The following is a 14,889-nucleotide window of genomic DNA, read 5'->3' as shown; positions in this document are numbered from 1 at the left end:
GCTCAGGGATGGATGTTGTAGTTCAACGTTCTTGGTCCCCTTAATTTCTGTTTCGCACCTATCAAAATGCACACTAATAGCGCCATACTGACACCGCTTCCCAAGAGGTTTAGTTAAAGAAGCCATTAATGAATCCCATGTGACTTTATAGACCCATGTGTGACATCTAGGTGTGAACATCTCGTAGTGGTTTAAAATGCATGGACTCCACAGCAGCCAGAGGAACTGACTCTTAGTTGAGCAATGAAATGTCTTAAGCAGTGAGTCTATTTTCATAATTCTGGATATCTATAATATCTGGATGACTGAGAAGCATCACAGGCACATTTCATACTGTTTTTTCTTATCATTTCGGTCAGGATATAATACCAGTGATGTGAGTTTCAAGAGATATGCTAGTGTGTGGTTACCTCAGCATCAAAGCGAGGATCCTGATAGGCGTCGCTAATGTTCACTGGCAGTCCTGTGGACGCCACCAGCTCTGCAATACTGTTGTTGATGAGCCAGTCTGAGTACGACGATTTCTCCATACTATCTTTGAAACTATGGGGTCAGAAAATAAATTACAAATGAAACGTAACAGAGAAACAGATATTCTTCTTTGCTCAGAGGATGTTTGGAGTCTAATTTTCTAATGCAATCCCCCAGCAGATCACTAGTTATCATGGAAATAAACAAACAATAGATGGCTCCTCGTTCTTCTCATGGACCCTCTTTTACATCAACTTGCATTTAATGGACTTGTCATACAGTAGATGTCAGTAGACTTCTCCTGCAGCTTTATGAAGTAATGAAAAGTTAATTGTGTAGTTGTCTACCTCATTGCCAAACGCCCCCACACTCCGCGGCAGAGACACCTGCATCTATATTTAGTCTTCAAATGTTACTAGGAAAATGTTCAGCGCGGCTCGTTTTGTCTTTCAAGATTAGAATAAAGACGGTGAGACACTGATGTCAGATCTTCTGATTCTCTTTGATCTGGCGATACAGATTCATGTGGATGTGCAGCCCACAGCGCAGCAGGGAATAAACCTCATGCATGTGATGGCAGGATGCCTCACCTCCTTTTACATTCACTCTATAGTCTCTGGATCTTATGTCTGTCATTTAGCAACATTATCATCCTCGTGGGAGTTGCTGGGGATTGTTGGCACAACAGAAATCCTACAGTGCGCTCACCTTTTGACATTAAGTTTATGTACTTAATTAAGCACATAAATCATGCAGCATTCCTTGTTATCCAGATGTGAATGGCAACAGTGGCTCCTGTGTGTGTGGAGCAGATTGTCCAATAATCGTAAGGTTGACAGTTTCATTCCATGCCTCTCTATATGCCAAAAGACATGAAACTGAACCCCAAGTTGCTCGTAATCGCACTGCATAGCCTTTCATGGCAGTTCTGCTAACATTGGTGTGTGAATAAGTAAATAAGAAACACAGTGCAAAGCCCTAAGGTTAAATGAGCTAAATATATGTAGAACAGGTGAAGATTTAGGTAAGCTAATGTCAACAAAGTGATTCTGTACTTGTGCAAATTCAGCATGGACTGTGATTTGCACAGCTGACAGCAGAAAATGTAGCAGAAGACTATGTTGGCTACTCTAGCAGCCTTATATGTATTTTATTACTCATTTCTTAATATGTATTTCTTGTGCTGTAATTATTTTTTTTCTTTCAGAATACGGTTAAAGTTATTAACCCTGGCTTGAAGTGACCACATCAGTTATGGCAAGTGCAGGACTCGGGGGGATAATTTGTCTTCCTTTCAGCGTTGTTTTCATCCATAAACATCCCACACAATATTAAGCCTCTCTTTCTCTGCTCAGCCATGCCTAGCAGTAGAGAGAAGCAGCAAAACCCAATTAAGAAGGGCTCCCACAGTATGCCTCCTATTCAGAATCAGCATATTACTCTCACAGCGCTACAGAAGAATCCATTTTTTTCTTATTTTTTTTGTCCTTGATGGACAGATTTAAAAGAAAAAACAGGCTGTGTGCAGGATTTCCAGGTGCTGCGGTGCCAAACGGCAAACAAAGGTGCAGTTATGGCTATTTACTGAGAAGGTTGCTGGTATGCCAAGTAGGGAAATGAAGGTTACTGAGGTGCCGAGTAGATTTAACAATAAAACATTATACATACCTGCTTTCAGTGTCTGCACTGCACTTAGGGGACAGTAGCTCAAATGATTTGGTAAACTTCACCACCTGAAAGTTTCAAAGGGGAAAAACCCACTAAAGTTCATGGAAATACACAGTACTTACTGAGAGAGAAAAAAATGAGACAGACAGAAAGAAAAGACATGCACTGACAGGTGGACACATACACAGCAGGACAGCAGAGAGAAAAACAGTACCGGTGACTCAATGTCCTCCAGCAGCTGAACAGAGCAGCGCTCGCACTTAAGCAGCGTCTGGGCACGGTGCATGATCTTCCTGACAATCTTCTCCAGGTCAGTCTGTTCTTCAAACAGGTCATTGACTACCTCCAGGAGTGCCTGATCACCAGCGACAGAAAAAGATACCACTGGCATTATTCCTGACAATCTAAACCACATTCAAACAGACTAAAGAAATCTGTCAGCAGGTGATAGTGAAGACACTTTAAATAAGATTGTTTTGCTTCTCTCAGATGTTTGAAGCTGATTATTATCATCATCCTTAAACCATAAACCAACAGGATGATAAAACATGATGACTTTCCCCAATAAAAGTAAATTAGGCCCTTTATCTAAGCACTACCCATCCAATTTAATGCACATGCACATAAAAATCAGATGGTGTAAAGGGAGCTCTCCTCATTTTTCTCTTCTGTTCACTGAACTGTGTTCTCATTATGTTCTCTTCCATCACAGATCAATGTGTGACATGAATTAGTGCATCTCTTATCATTCCCTACGATGCTCAGATCATGGACCAGGCCTTCGTCTGGATACAGGCCCTTCCCCCCTCCACAGATCCACAGAAAATGTGCATGCAGGGCTGCATGCTGCTCTGTGATTCCCACTGCAGTGGCAGCAAGTGGGCTTCTGCTGATCAATACTCAGCCTCAATGTCAGCACCGCAGGGGGAGGAAGCAATGCTGATCTAACGGATGGGAGGGTTATTATCCTGGTTGGCCCTGTGGCCCTTACCCGACTCCTGTCGTACTCTTTCCTTGAGGCCGAGAAGAGCTGGGCGTTGGAGATCGCAATTCCACAGAAGGGCAGGTACATCTGCAGCACCTGTGGACGTAGTGAACAGTTGTAAAAGTTGCTGATTTCATGAAGCTACAGGTGTGTAATGCTCACAGAACAGAGACACGAGGGTATATTTGAAGTGAATGCCCATTTAGTCTGTATCACATGAGCACAAGAGCAATGCAGTAAAGTCCTTCTACTCGTTATGATTAGCAGTAATGTGAATCAAACATATTGATGATCCAATACAGAAGCTGATAAAAAAAAAAAAATGCCTTTCCAAATGTTTTATGAAGGAAGACAATGCATGACAAATGTTTATTAGAATTTTAAAATAGTTTTTTGTTTCTTTCCAGCTCCACGGGGCACTTTTAATATTGTATTACCTTGTTTATTAGAAGAAAACAACAACAAAAAAGTGTACATATTAATATTTCCATCCCAGAAAAACTTAGCTTTTGAACTGGAACAAATAAGAAATGGCCTTTCATTGGCATTATTACTTGCTGGGACAAATAAATCAATCCAACTGGCATTTTACCGTTTGACTGAATAGTCTGACTCACTGCGCCTTGGGCTGATAACATGAAGTCCTTATTTCACTCATATTTTCTTCACATAAATAATGTAATCACTTGATGTGGCCTAATGACTGTAGTTAATATGTATCCTGAAATCGAATCGATGTCTTACTAGTTTGGAGTCGAACTACATTTCTTTCCTTCCTTACCGCTGTTGACTCATAATGAACGTCAATACAGTCACACTCTACAGAGGGTTTGGTGTGAAGTGGCCTCAGCTACAAGTGCGACGCGACGACATTTCCAACAATGTCGCCTTATCTGAGAGACCCCCAGCGCCCCCAATAATGTGGAATCAATAGAATTTAGGTGGTGTGCTTCCTTACTCTGCCTCTTTGTTGAGTTATCTATCTTTAGCATCTGGCTGCTGTGTAAACTATACAATCAGCACAACAAACCCACTAATATTTACCAGCCGTCAGCCTGACCTGAGGGGAGGGACGCTGCAACAATGCATGAAGGGGAAGTTACTCAGCTGTGGCTGCTGATACAGGGATATCTCTTTCACCTCTCAGAGATGATAATGTGTCAGTTACTCATCAGCCACAAATGAACATGTGACAAATACAACCCTGTAGCATTACGCGACCTATTTTGTACCAGCGACAAATATTGTTTAGGTAGTCCACTGGTTCTGGCCTTATAGGGCGAGTTAGGGCTTCCATATGAGGTGCTGTTGTGTGCAGCTGAAGGAAGTTAATACTATTTGTCTGTTGTTTGATGTGCTTAAGTGGAAAATACAAAACATAATCTGATATTAAAAGTAGAATAATATTAGTAAATGATAATTGTTTGCCTAAAATGGCACCGAATGCCCGGCAAAAGTTGAGAAAGTCTTCTGTAATTGCTGGAATCTCCTTTTACAATCAAGCAGAGTCTCCTGGGTGGTTGCATATCTTTACTTTCTCACTCTGCCTATTCAATAACAGTAGGTCTGTCTGGATCTAAACCATATACTGATTATATGGCAGGAATGGATTATTCTTCTAAAGAGAGACTCTAATGGCAATGGACAGTATATATACTACACATATGTGTAAATGACACTGGCTGTAAATCTTCAATCATTTGTAAACCGGATCTTCAGCTTTGCCATTCATCTGTTGAATGTATGTAGCCGCACTGGGAATAGGCCAGAGTTACAGTGTTGCGTTTAATCATCACATAAATGCAGTCAATCAACATCAAACATGTATTTGTTCAGCTCTGGCATGTCGCACATTGTGAAGCACCAATTAAATCACTTAATTAAAAGCAATGGTCTTCAGAACAGATGATGCTGAGCAGTAAGTTCATACATAATGCTATTTCAGCTGTCCTGTGGAATTCTCTAATAATGACCTTCCAGAGAGAGGCAGTGGCCATCAATAGCCCCAGCAGGAGCAGATTCATTAGCGAGCAGGACTTTGGGGATCTGGCTATGGATCTGCCTATAAGAACGAACAGGCGAACCCAAGAAAAGCACTGCTCTCTCTAATTACGTTCTGTCAGGCAAGCCATTATACACGGTTGCATTACAAACAAGACGTTTCATGCCTAGAGGCCTCTGGACTGACCAGTAAAGAGGGGTTTAATAACAAAACTAACTGGCCGTGACCTTGGGGACACTCCGCTCCTCTGACCTAAATGATTTCGTTTTCCACAACTGGAATTTCATATAAAGCAAGTCTGGGGGAAATTACACTTTGTTTCTCCACATCTCCACGTGAATGACAGCTATTTGTTGACTTTAAAAGATGTGCACACCTTCTAATCGTGATAAAGAAAAAAGAAAGCTCTCTGTTTCTCTGATCTTACTTTGATCCAAAAATATGACTTCATTGGAATAGGTACAAATGAGGATATTTACTTTAAAATGACAAAACTGACACTCAGCAGCATTCAGAGTTAAGAAATGTAAAAAACTACACATTATTTTATTTGTTCATATTCAGATTGAATTGCAATTTTCAGTCAAAGGCTGGACTCTTTTCCAAAATACACCCACTCCATTAACATCATCATACTGTCACATGCTTGGCAGCGATACAAGGCTGTTTGCACATGCTGATTTCTTGGTTGGGAAAATGAGTGCAATCAATTAGCATTAATAATTAAGAATTACATAATGAATGAATTTACTAATTAACAGTAGAGCGCAGAGTCACAGCGCTTATTATAGATATAGAGATATTTATGGGCTTATTAACATGTTAAATGCCGGGGAAAATAACAATGGACCTGACTTTGTGTTTCATTCAGAAATTTGAGAGCATCAATCCGATCTGCATGAGATAAAATGGAGACGTGGATCTTTTCTATTTCAGCTGCTGCTTTCATAGTTTTCTGAATGGCACTTTGCATTAAGCTCTAACTCTAGAATATAGTTAAGGTGAGTCACAGTTTTTGCCTGGCTGGATGTGAAGCTTGGAGATGAATTGATTAGCAGATTATTTAGTATTTCCAAAGATTTAACCTTTCTGACTCCCTGATTATTCACAACGCTTTGTGAAACTTTAAACCACATGAAGTTGTTTGACTTGGAAACAACTGAAAACGCAAAATTCAGTTAAAAAAATTGCAAAAATGCAACGTAGATTCAGTTAGTAAGTATTAAATACTGTCTGTGAGATAGATCTCGCAGGTATTTTTTGTGATTACTGCAGTCAAATCATAGCCAAAAAATTGATAATTTATCGTGCAATAACTTGTGAAAATACTTACAAAATCCATGTAAATGGAAAAAATAATTATCATAACCAATGGAAAGGTTTAGTGAGGAGGAAAAAAATCTCATTAGATAATTCATATAATCTATATGTAGATATTTCAGTCTATTTGTAGTGTGATTTATGTTTTTTAATAGTGTTTTTGATGTTTGTTTTCTTGTTTTATAGGCAGAGGAGATGAGAAAAACTGGACTATATTATATTCTGAATCATGAAGTGCCTTAATCTGGACTTAGTTCTTGAAGACAATAGTAAGAGGGTAAGTTTGCATTGTTTGTGTTGTATCTTTGATAAACTCTAACTTTGCTCCAAATTGGTATAAAAAATACACTACTGTTCAAAAGTTTGGGGTCATTTTTGGGGTTATTTTTGAAAGAAAGGCATTTTTTCAAAGAAGATAACATTAAATGAATCAGAAAAACATTCTAGACATTGTTAATGTGGTAAATGACTATTCTAGCTGGAAACAGATGATTTTTAATGGAATATCTCCATAGGGGTACAGAGGAACATTTCCAGCAACCATCACTCCTGTGTTCTAATGAAAATTGTCATGAAATAATCTGGGTGATCCCAAACTTTTGAACAGTAGAGTATGTAAACTTATTTTTTCCCTGCTGATGTACCGTTGTCAGTATCAAAATAAATTTTAAGTGTGTACATCTTTCAGAAATAGTGACTACCTTTGAAGGCAACATCTTCCTTCAAAACAGATTCACATTCAGATGTACCAACCGATATTGAATTCTTGCAGCTGCCGACAGTTACGAGTAATAGAAAAAAACTGTCTAATATCACAAAGTAAAAATACACGACCTATTAGAAGATGAATATTCTGAAATTATTTTTGCAGATCTGCTTGCATTCTAAAAGCTGCTACTGGCTCGGCCAATGCATCACATTTTTTATTAAAAATCAAAAGCTGGAACTGGACTTTTCCCACAAACAATGCTACTATCACACCCGGCTCTTGTTTTTAATGGTGAGCTATAGCAACACGAACCATTGTGTTTTCAGTCTTTACTCAAAACTACAATTTTCACACTTCCTGGAAAGTCCTTTGATGAAAGCTTGCACACATTTCATGTGTTGGATACAGACACTTCTTTATTTCAGGCTGCCACACAAATGGCTCCTTTGAAAGCAAATAATAATTAGTATCTGCCAGATAATAAGGACTTCATCTTTTCTTCATCTATATTGGCTCATGATTTACTTATTTTGAGAGCTGTCCAGTCGGAGCTCACAATCTGTTGCAGTAGCTATGAATCACCAACTCTGGCATCCCTGAAGGTACAGTTTTAGATCTTCCTGTTTTAATGTGAAATAAAATGCCCTCTTGGCAATTAAAATGCCTGTGCACTGCACATAAACACATATAAGTATGAAGTTCAAATGCTTGCTGGTTGCACACTTGCTCGAAATTAAAGAATTTAAATCCTTATGGAAGCCAATTTTTACTTTCTTAAAATATCAAAAGTAGGATGACAGACAAGGAGCCACAGTCAGTATCTACTTTTCCAGCTCATGCATCTGCTCTACTTTTATTGTTTGGGGTTGCACTGTCCACTATCCACTCAGTTGTTGCTTCAGAGATTTCATATAGTGGCACTTCACCAATTCTCATAGCCATGTGTTTTCACTGGCTGCATATTGCAAAGGTTACCATTTATCCATTTTCTCTTGATTTACGAGGATTTTTGTGACATTTTGCTGTTATCTTAGGCACTTTGTGAGGCATGTTTAGTATGATGCACTTTAGGAATTTGATTTAATCTAATATTCTCTAGGATTTTGTGAAACCGTGTTCTCTGTTCTTTAGCTGTAGATTTACATTGGGAAAGTGTCGAAATTTTTCCTAAATTATTGATTTAAGATGGTTTGACAGGGACTTTGGTAGTCAGGGGAGGATGATATTTGACAATCAACTTGCACAGAACTATATTAACTGATTGAACCGACATGGGAGAACTTGCATCTTATTAGGAGACCATTCATGAAGATGTCTACCCTGTGATATTACATTTCATGTTGGATGTATTAAAAGGCATGCAAAGCAAAAGAAAAGCTAAATCAGGATAATAGCGTAGGATCTGGAGATAGCAGGATGAGGTCACTTTATACTCTTAAGTCAGCAGCTACATTCCTCCACAGAAGATAATGAGACATTGCAGTTATACATGGGTTGAACCATTATTCAGACTCCCCAAAGGTCTCCCATCCAGCGTATCAACAGAATATAATTAAGGCAGTGTGGAATTCAAAACCAACCCTGCAATGTGTTAAAAACCCTGTAAACTTTCATTACATTTTGTTTTCATGAAGATACACTTAACCTCTAATGACATGTGCTGTTGCAGTATCATTTAATGCTTTGAAAAGCATGATGCATTTTCCTGTTACAAGGTCTTCCATAAAAGCAGAGCTGCAGTTGTGCTGTACAGGGAACTGTTCTCTAAAGCTAGCATTGCATTTCATTACTAATTCAGCTGTAGCCTTCTCAAACATTAGTATGATGTTAATGCAATGTGATACATACTCAAAACAATGAAAATAAGGAAAACAATTCCTCATCTGCGTCTGTTATTACCAACAGAGATGTAATTTTGACAGTGGAGCAGCAATGTAGGAAAACATAAGGTAAATAAGAACACTACAGTCGTTTGCTACGTTGAAACTGATCTCTGAAACAAAAGCTCAACACGCTTTGTATTTCATGTTTCATCTTCTCCCCTGCCTTTAGGGGCTCATGCAATAAGAGAGCAAGTCAGTGTATTGGCTTGTCACCGCCTTTCTGCTACATCTATTCAAGCGTGCTGATGGACTAAACACGTGCTCCTCGTGCCTCTCTGATAGACGATCATTCAGAAACACAACACTGGATCTGGATCAGTGTGAGGTCTCGCTCCCCCACTGGCTGCTTGAACACTTTATATCTGAATATTACACTCATTCAGTAATTTCTGCGTCTTTGTTTCAACTGCCAACTTCACTCAGCTGTTCACAGATTGAACTGATTCCCAAAGGAGTATAAATGTAAATCATCCAAGAGCCTTCTTGGATCTGTTTCAAACCAGAACAGGAGCAGCTAAAAAGGGCCCCAACTCTGCCACGGATCCCACTGCGGTGTTAACTGTTTGGCAACGGCTCAAAATCACATAAATGGCGACACTAAATTAATCTCTGACACGCTGGCTGTTCGACTCAGCACTTAAATGAAGCGTTAACCAATGTGAGATTCTGAAGTGCATACATAAAGTTATTATTCTTGGTGGTTTTACAACAATGTCTGGGCCCTTCGGAACAATCCTGCCTTAGGAAAATTTAATGAAGCTCAGAGACAGAGACTTGCTGCGACCCACCTAGAAACGAAGTACTGAGACTCGATCTTAGAGCAAATGTGCTGCTTGTGAGACATGTGAGTTGGGTGAATTCTTTAAATAATAAATATTAGTTACGAGAAAAAACAGAGAAGGAGCAAACATTAGCTGCTGTTTCTCAGATGGCAGATGTGCAGTTAGCGCTGCTTGTCAAACGTGGGACATCATAGCATGGGCTACATTCAGACTCTGTGGGTTGTATGTAATCTCTGGTAAAAGTAATTATTCACTGTGATGATGCCTGAACTCTCTGTACCTATAAGAAATGCCATGTCCCTCTGTTAAATGTAGAACGTCACACTCAAATTTTTTCAGTTACCCCGGAAAAAATACAGTGTCGGAACCGTTTCAACAATTTACACGGTGTACTGAAGAAACAAAAGATTCCGTCTCAGCCAATCATCATAATGTAAAAAGTTTCAGCGCTACCAAACAATTAAAAGCCTCATTTGCAAAATCTCTCCAATCAGAATGGTTCGCGTGACTCCAGGCCTCTGAATCACCACAAGCATCTCCAATTTGTTTAGCAATTCAAATGACACAATAAAAACAAAAATGACAACTCAGTTTGAGCACCAAACCGCAGAAATCGACAATAACCGCCCAACAATGAACAAAACGTTCCACGCTTGTAGGTCGCAGTGCAAATCCTAACATACAAAGGGAGCAAAACGTGAAGAAGAAAAAAAATCCCCTTTTGGCCTTAGAGAATCCCCTCTTGTTTTCAATATCTCTGCCATCTCTGTAAACTCATGAGTGTTACAGCATTGACAGTAATGAGAAATGACAGCTCGCATCACTGTAAGCCCTGCTATGCTTGTGTACCCTCAACACCACAGAACACTGTTTGTCTACAAAAAAACCACTGAGTAGCATCCTTGAAATGCCACACATGAATCATAAAGCATGAGCATTACTTCAGGGCTGTTCTTTCCTCTGTGCTATACCTCAATGTGCTGCATAAGAAAAACAAGAGTCTGGAGCCTGGCTAGCAGCTCTGGAAAAGCTGTAGTTGGGCATCACTAGCATCAGCATGACAACTGGCTTGCAGTGTTAACACGCTGGTGCTTTGCAGCTTCGCCATGTTCACAGTTTTGCTTTAGTTTGCTCTTTAGGCTGATACCATTAGCTTTGCAGGTTTGTGCTCATTGAAATTTTGACCTGATGATGGTGCTGGAGGGAAAGGTCGGGGTTTCCCTCAAGTTGTTGCATTTGATCCAGTGGGAAAATGTGAACGTCTACACAACATTTTACAACAATTTATCATTGAAACGGTTTACTCAGATGTCATGCCATCACTGAGGTAGATCTGCAGGTATTTCATAGGATGTTTGAAAAGATTTCACAATATCATAATAAAAATATCAGCATATTGGAGGAGCTAGAGAGTGACAGGATCACTAGTGATAATATTTCATCCTCTGGGGAGCCTGAATGGCCGTACAAAGCCTTACTGTTGTGTGGGCCAAAGAGATGCCAGTTGACAATGCTGCAAAAGTGGCAGAAATTTGTGACAAACTATGTTTTTTACCAGAAACCACTTGACTTTACGGTAATTGGGTCCTTTGACTGACAAAATGGCAAAATATAATCACTTTCTATTACTTTGCCAGTCAAATTTATAAATATATCACTTGTCGTTACACACAATTAAGGTCTGATATCATTTATTTTAATTAATTTATTCAAATAAGTAAAGGCAACACATCACAAAACCCACAGGACGTACAATTACTGAGATAAACCAACTATCAGTGGGATTTGTGTACCAAATATATATCTTACAAAAATATCTTAAAAAATAACGTTATCCTATGATAATAAACTACAAAATGAACATCGTCCAACAACAAATATATATCTTGATCTATTCACCACATGCCAATCAGGCAGCAGGAGTTCATATTGTATTATGCTGGTGTGTGTGTTTTCCACCTTCAGCTTTAATGACAAAATTACCTTCTCATCGTCTTCAGTGAAGAGTTCGCCACTGGAGGTCTTGTTGATGGCCTGAGCAACTCCAATGATCTCTCCATCACTGTTGCGAATAGGCATGCACAGGAGCGACTTGGTTTTGTACCCTGTCAGCTTGTCAATTTCATCACTGAACCGGCGATCCTGCACAGTGTGAAATAAAGACACAATGTAAGCACTTGTTGGGGAGGAGGAAAGGCAGTTTCCCTGCTCTTATTTTCAGTCGACAGGGCAGTAAAAGGTGTAGCTCATTAGGAGTGCAAGTTTCACTGACAAAAGAAGTCCAGAATAAAAACAATTTGATAGACAATTTGTCCTCAAAAGATGGCTCAGTTTGGACAGTATCGTAATGTAACCTTTGTTTTCTGGTGCAAATGTTCAACCAAAGACACTTTAAGACTTCAGTCTGATAATAAAGGGGTGCTGGGATCACTAAGCAATCTGACATCTTTGTGGTTTTGATGTTAAAGTGTTGTTTTACCTCTTACAGAAGGTAATCAAGTGCAAAACTGGAGGGGGAATGAGACTCTATTACTGATTTGAGTGAACCTGTAGTTTGACACTATACGTCCAGCTTACTAGTGCTGGTTTACATGCTCTCAGCTGCTAGTTTGACAGATAAAAGCTGAAGGAAAATGACCTCCTGGCTCCCTGTTTCTGTGACTCATGCAAAGATGCACAGAGGTGCAGGCACCTGATAAGCGTCAGGGATGTTCACTGTCTCCCCATGCTCAGCCACATATCCAATGATCCCTTTGCCCCACGGCACCTGAACTTCATCCGAATTCATGGAGGGCAAAACCGTGGTTCCTGCGTGCACGTCAAAGAATTTGGACACTAGTGTCTTCTTGTTGCCAGTTCCCTCCACTAGAAACAAGGAGCACCGGTCTGCGTCGACCATAATACAAACAAACACCAGAATTTTGTAGCTGAGACTCGTTAGATCCAAGTCGTTCGAGATGTCTTTGACCAGCTCCAGGAAAAACTCTCTCTCGTTGTGTTCTTTGAGGTAATATTTAAAATCCACGGCTGTGGACGGGTACTGGGGGATGTTGACTCTGGACTCCAGCAGTGCGCTCAGGATGTGCGCAGTGGTCGGGGGCAGAGAGCTCGCCTTCCTCAGCAGGGCTCTCCTCCTCATGCTCGTCAGCGGCTCCTGGGCCCTGGAATTCACATGTTCGTCGTATGTCCTGTTCACGTTGATGGCCTTGGACCTGGCGAAAGTTTTGCGCAGCTCCTTCTGAGACGCTCTCCGCTGCAGACCGTCACATTTGCTCGCCCAGCTGTCCTTGCACGCGTTGCTCTTCTCCTCTCCCCTCGGCTCGGCGGGAGCAGCGGCCGCCGGACTTTTGCTCGCCTGGTGATTCTTGAGCCATTTCTCCACCATGCTATAGTTCCCCTTCCTGTTCAGGTAGTCCTCGAACAACTCGGGATGCGAGTCCAGAAAACTTTCCACGTCAGAGAACACCATGTTCGCCACTGCCATGTCTGTGCTTCAGATGGTCCTCAGTGAACCGAATCCATGAAGACGCGCAGAGAAAAAGCATCTATGAGGCTTTGCTGAGGGTTAAAGTTAGAGAATCGTGTCAACTGCCACAACTTCCGAGACGCGTTATGCTGGGAACACCCCTGGAGCTCCGGCTGCACATCCAGGTTCCACTCTGTGGGGAGAGGGATGGAGACTCCCTTTGCGCACCAGAGTATCCCTCCACAGCATCTCCACAGCGTTCCCTCACTTTAAAATCCTCTCCGTAAAGCAACGTGGAAGCAGTTTGCGATCATGTGCATTTAAAAAAAATCTCCCACTGAGCCACTACTGAGCATCACCGTCGTCCTCTTGTGTGCAAATGACGCTGGCTGTGGTTGGCTCCGTCCCGCTGATGCTCGCTTCGTCACACAGACAGGAGCTCAGGGTTGCTTCAGCTCTCAGCCCCTCTGGCCATCTCAACCGTTTGCCCTCCTTTAAGAGAGAGTGTGATGACGGTGCCGAGGATAATGATGTCTCGGGTAAATTCACCTATCATCATTTTCAGCATGAATAATGCCCCCCACCCCCCACCCCAAGATGCATATTTTAAACTGTGGGCTGCAATATGCAAAGATATAAAATGGTGGATTAGAGTGGAGGGTGTTTGCCCAATAAAAATCATTAGTTTCTGCAAGAATTAAGCAGGGCTGGAGATTTTTAAAAGCAAAATAAGCCCATGCGGACAGACTGCATTTAATGTGCACCAACACAAGACAAATATAATGGAACAAAATCGTTGTTTAATTGTTTGAGCTTGTAATAAAGACTGTAAATTGACTCAGCAATTATTTCCCGAACTTTTGCCTCATTTGGGGCTGCAATGTTCTATATCATTTAGTTATATAACAGAGACTTTTATTGGCACAGTGAGCATGTCAGAAAATCAAATTCCTTTATACAATATTATTAATGAATGTGTGCAGGTGTGACATTTGAACGCTAGGGGGAGCCAGACTCCACAGTTCGGTCTACTAATGTAGACCACAGCACACCTCTGCTGGGCCTGCTATCATAGACGCCTCGTCCAATTATTTCTTTCACTTGAAGCCTTCTGGGTTGGAAAATTAAATATATATTACTATTCAATGACACCAGTGCCAAAATAAAAAACCATGTCATTTACTACCAGCTTTTAGCATACGTGATCCAAGAAATGCACCAGTCAATGTGCAGAGTCTTCTACAACTTATATAAGCAGCAGATTGAAAATGTGCAGCAGTCGTCATTTAAATATCAGCTCCCAATTCAAACAGGCTTAACAAATGTACTGATTTCACTAAAGGGGAGGAGGTACTCGCCTGAAAATGACACAAATGTACAGTTCCTGTAAAAAGTAAAAGTCCCCTTTGGGAGTTCTTCCATTTTTTCCATTTTTGGTGCTTCCAAACATGAATCTTGGTCCATTTAATTTAGCTTTTTTGAAAAGTTTTACAAAAAAAGACTCATGTCAAAGTGAAGACACATTTTTACAAATTAATGTCAATTAAAAATTGAAAATGAGGGATTATGTAAGTATTCACAAAATGGGGTAAAACTGCAGTGT

At 40.5% G+C, this 14,889-nt stretch overlaps 2 protein-coding genes across 2 annotated transcripts in view; one reads left to right on the top strand and one right to left on the bottom strand.

The window, feature by feature from the left end:
- pde11a (phosphodiesterase 11a) overlaps window positions 1-13,806 on the bottom strand; it is a 45,926-nt gene extending 32,120 nt beyond the window's left edge. Inside the window, exons 1-6 of the mRNA XM_023284288.3 lie at window positions 12,513-13,806; window positions 11,804-11,962; window positions 3,131-3,220; window positions 2,354-2,494; window positions 2,140-2,204; window positions 411-543 (exon numbers count right to left, since the gene is read on the bottom strand). Of these exons, the coding sequence (XP_023140056.2) occupies window positions 411-543; window positions 2,140-2,204; window positions 2,354-2,494; window positions 3,131-3,220; window positions 11,804-11,962; window positions 12,513-13,304 (1,380 nt within the window). The 5' untranslated portion in view covers window positions 13,305-13,806. The remainder of the gene's footprint in view (window positions 1-410; window positions 544-2,139; window positions 2,205-2,353; window positions 2,495-3,130; window positions 3,221-11,803; window positions 11,963-12,512) is intronic.
- The window catches only part of osbpl6 (oxysterol binding protein-like 6), a 69,152-nt gene continuing 57,019 nt past the window's right edge, over window positions 2,757-14,889 (top strand). Inside the window, exons 1-2 of the mRNA XM_055015599.1 lie at window positions 2,757-3,205; window positions 6,633-6,723. The gene's annotated coding sequence lies outside the window, so the exon portion shown is untranslated. The remainder of the gene's footprint in view (window positions 3,206-6,632; window positions 6,724-14,889) is intronic.

The sequence above is a fragment of the Amphiprion ocellaris genome, chromosome 11, assembly GCF_022539595.1.
Source record: "Amphiprion ocellaris isolate individual 3 ecotype Okinawa chromosome 11, ASM2253959v1, whole genome shotgun sequence".
NCBI lineage: Eukaryota > Metazoa > Chordata > Actinopteri > Pomacentridae > Amphiprion > Amphiprion ocellaris.
This window is presented reverse-complemented; position numbering and strand designations above follow the sequence as displayed.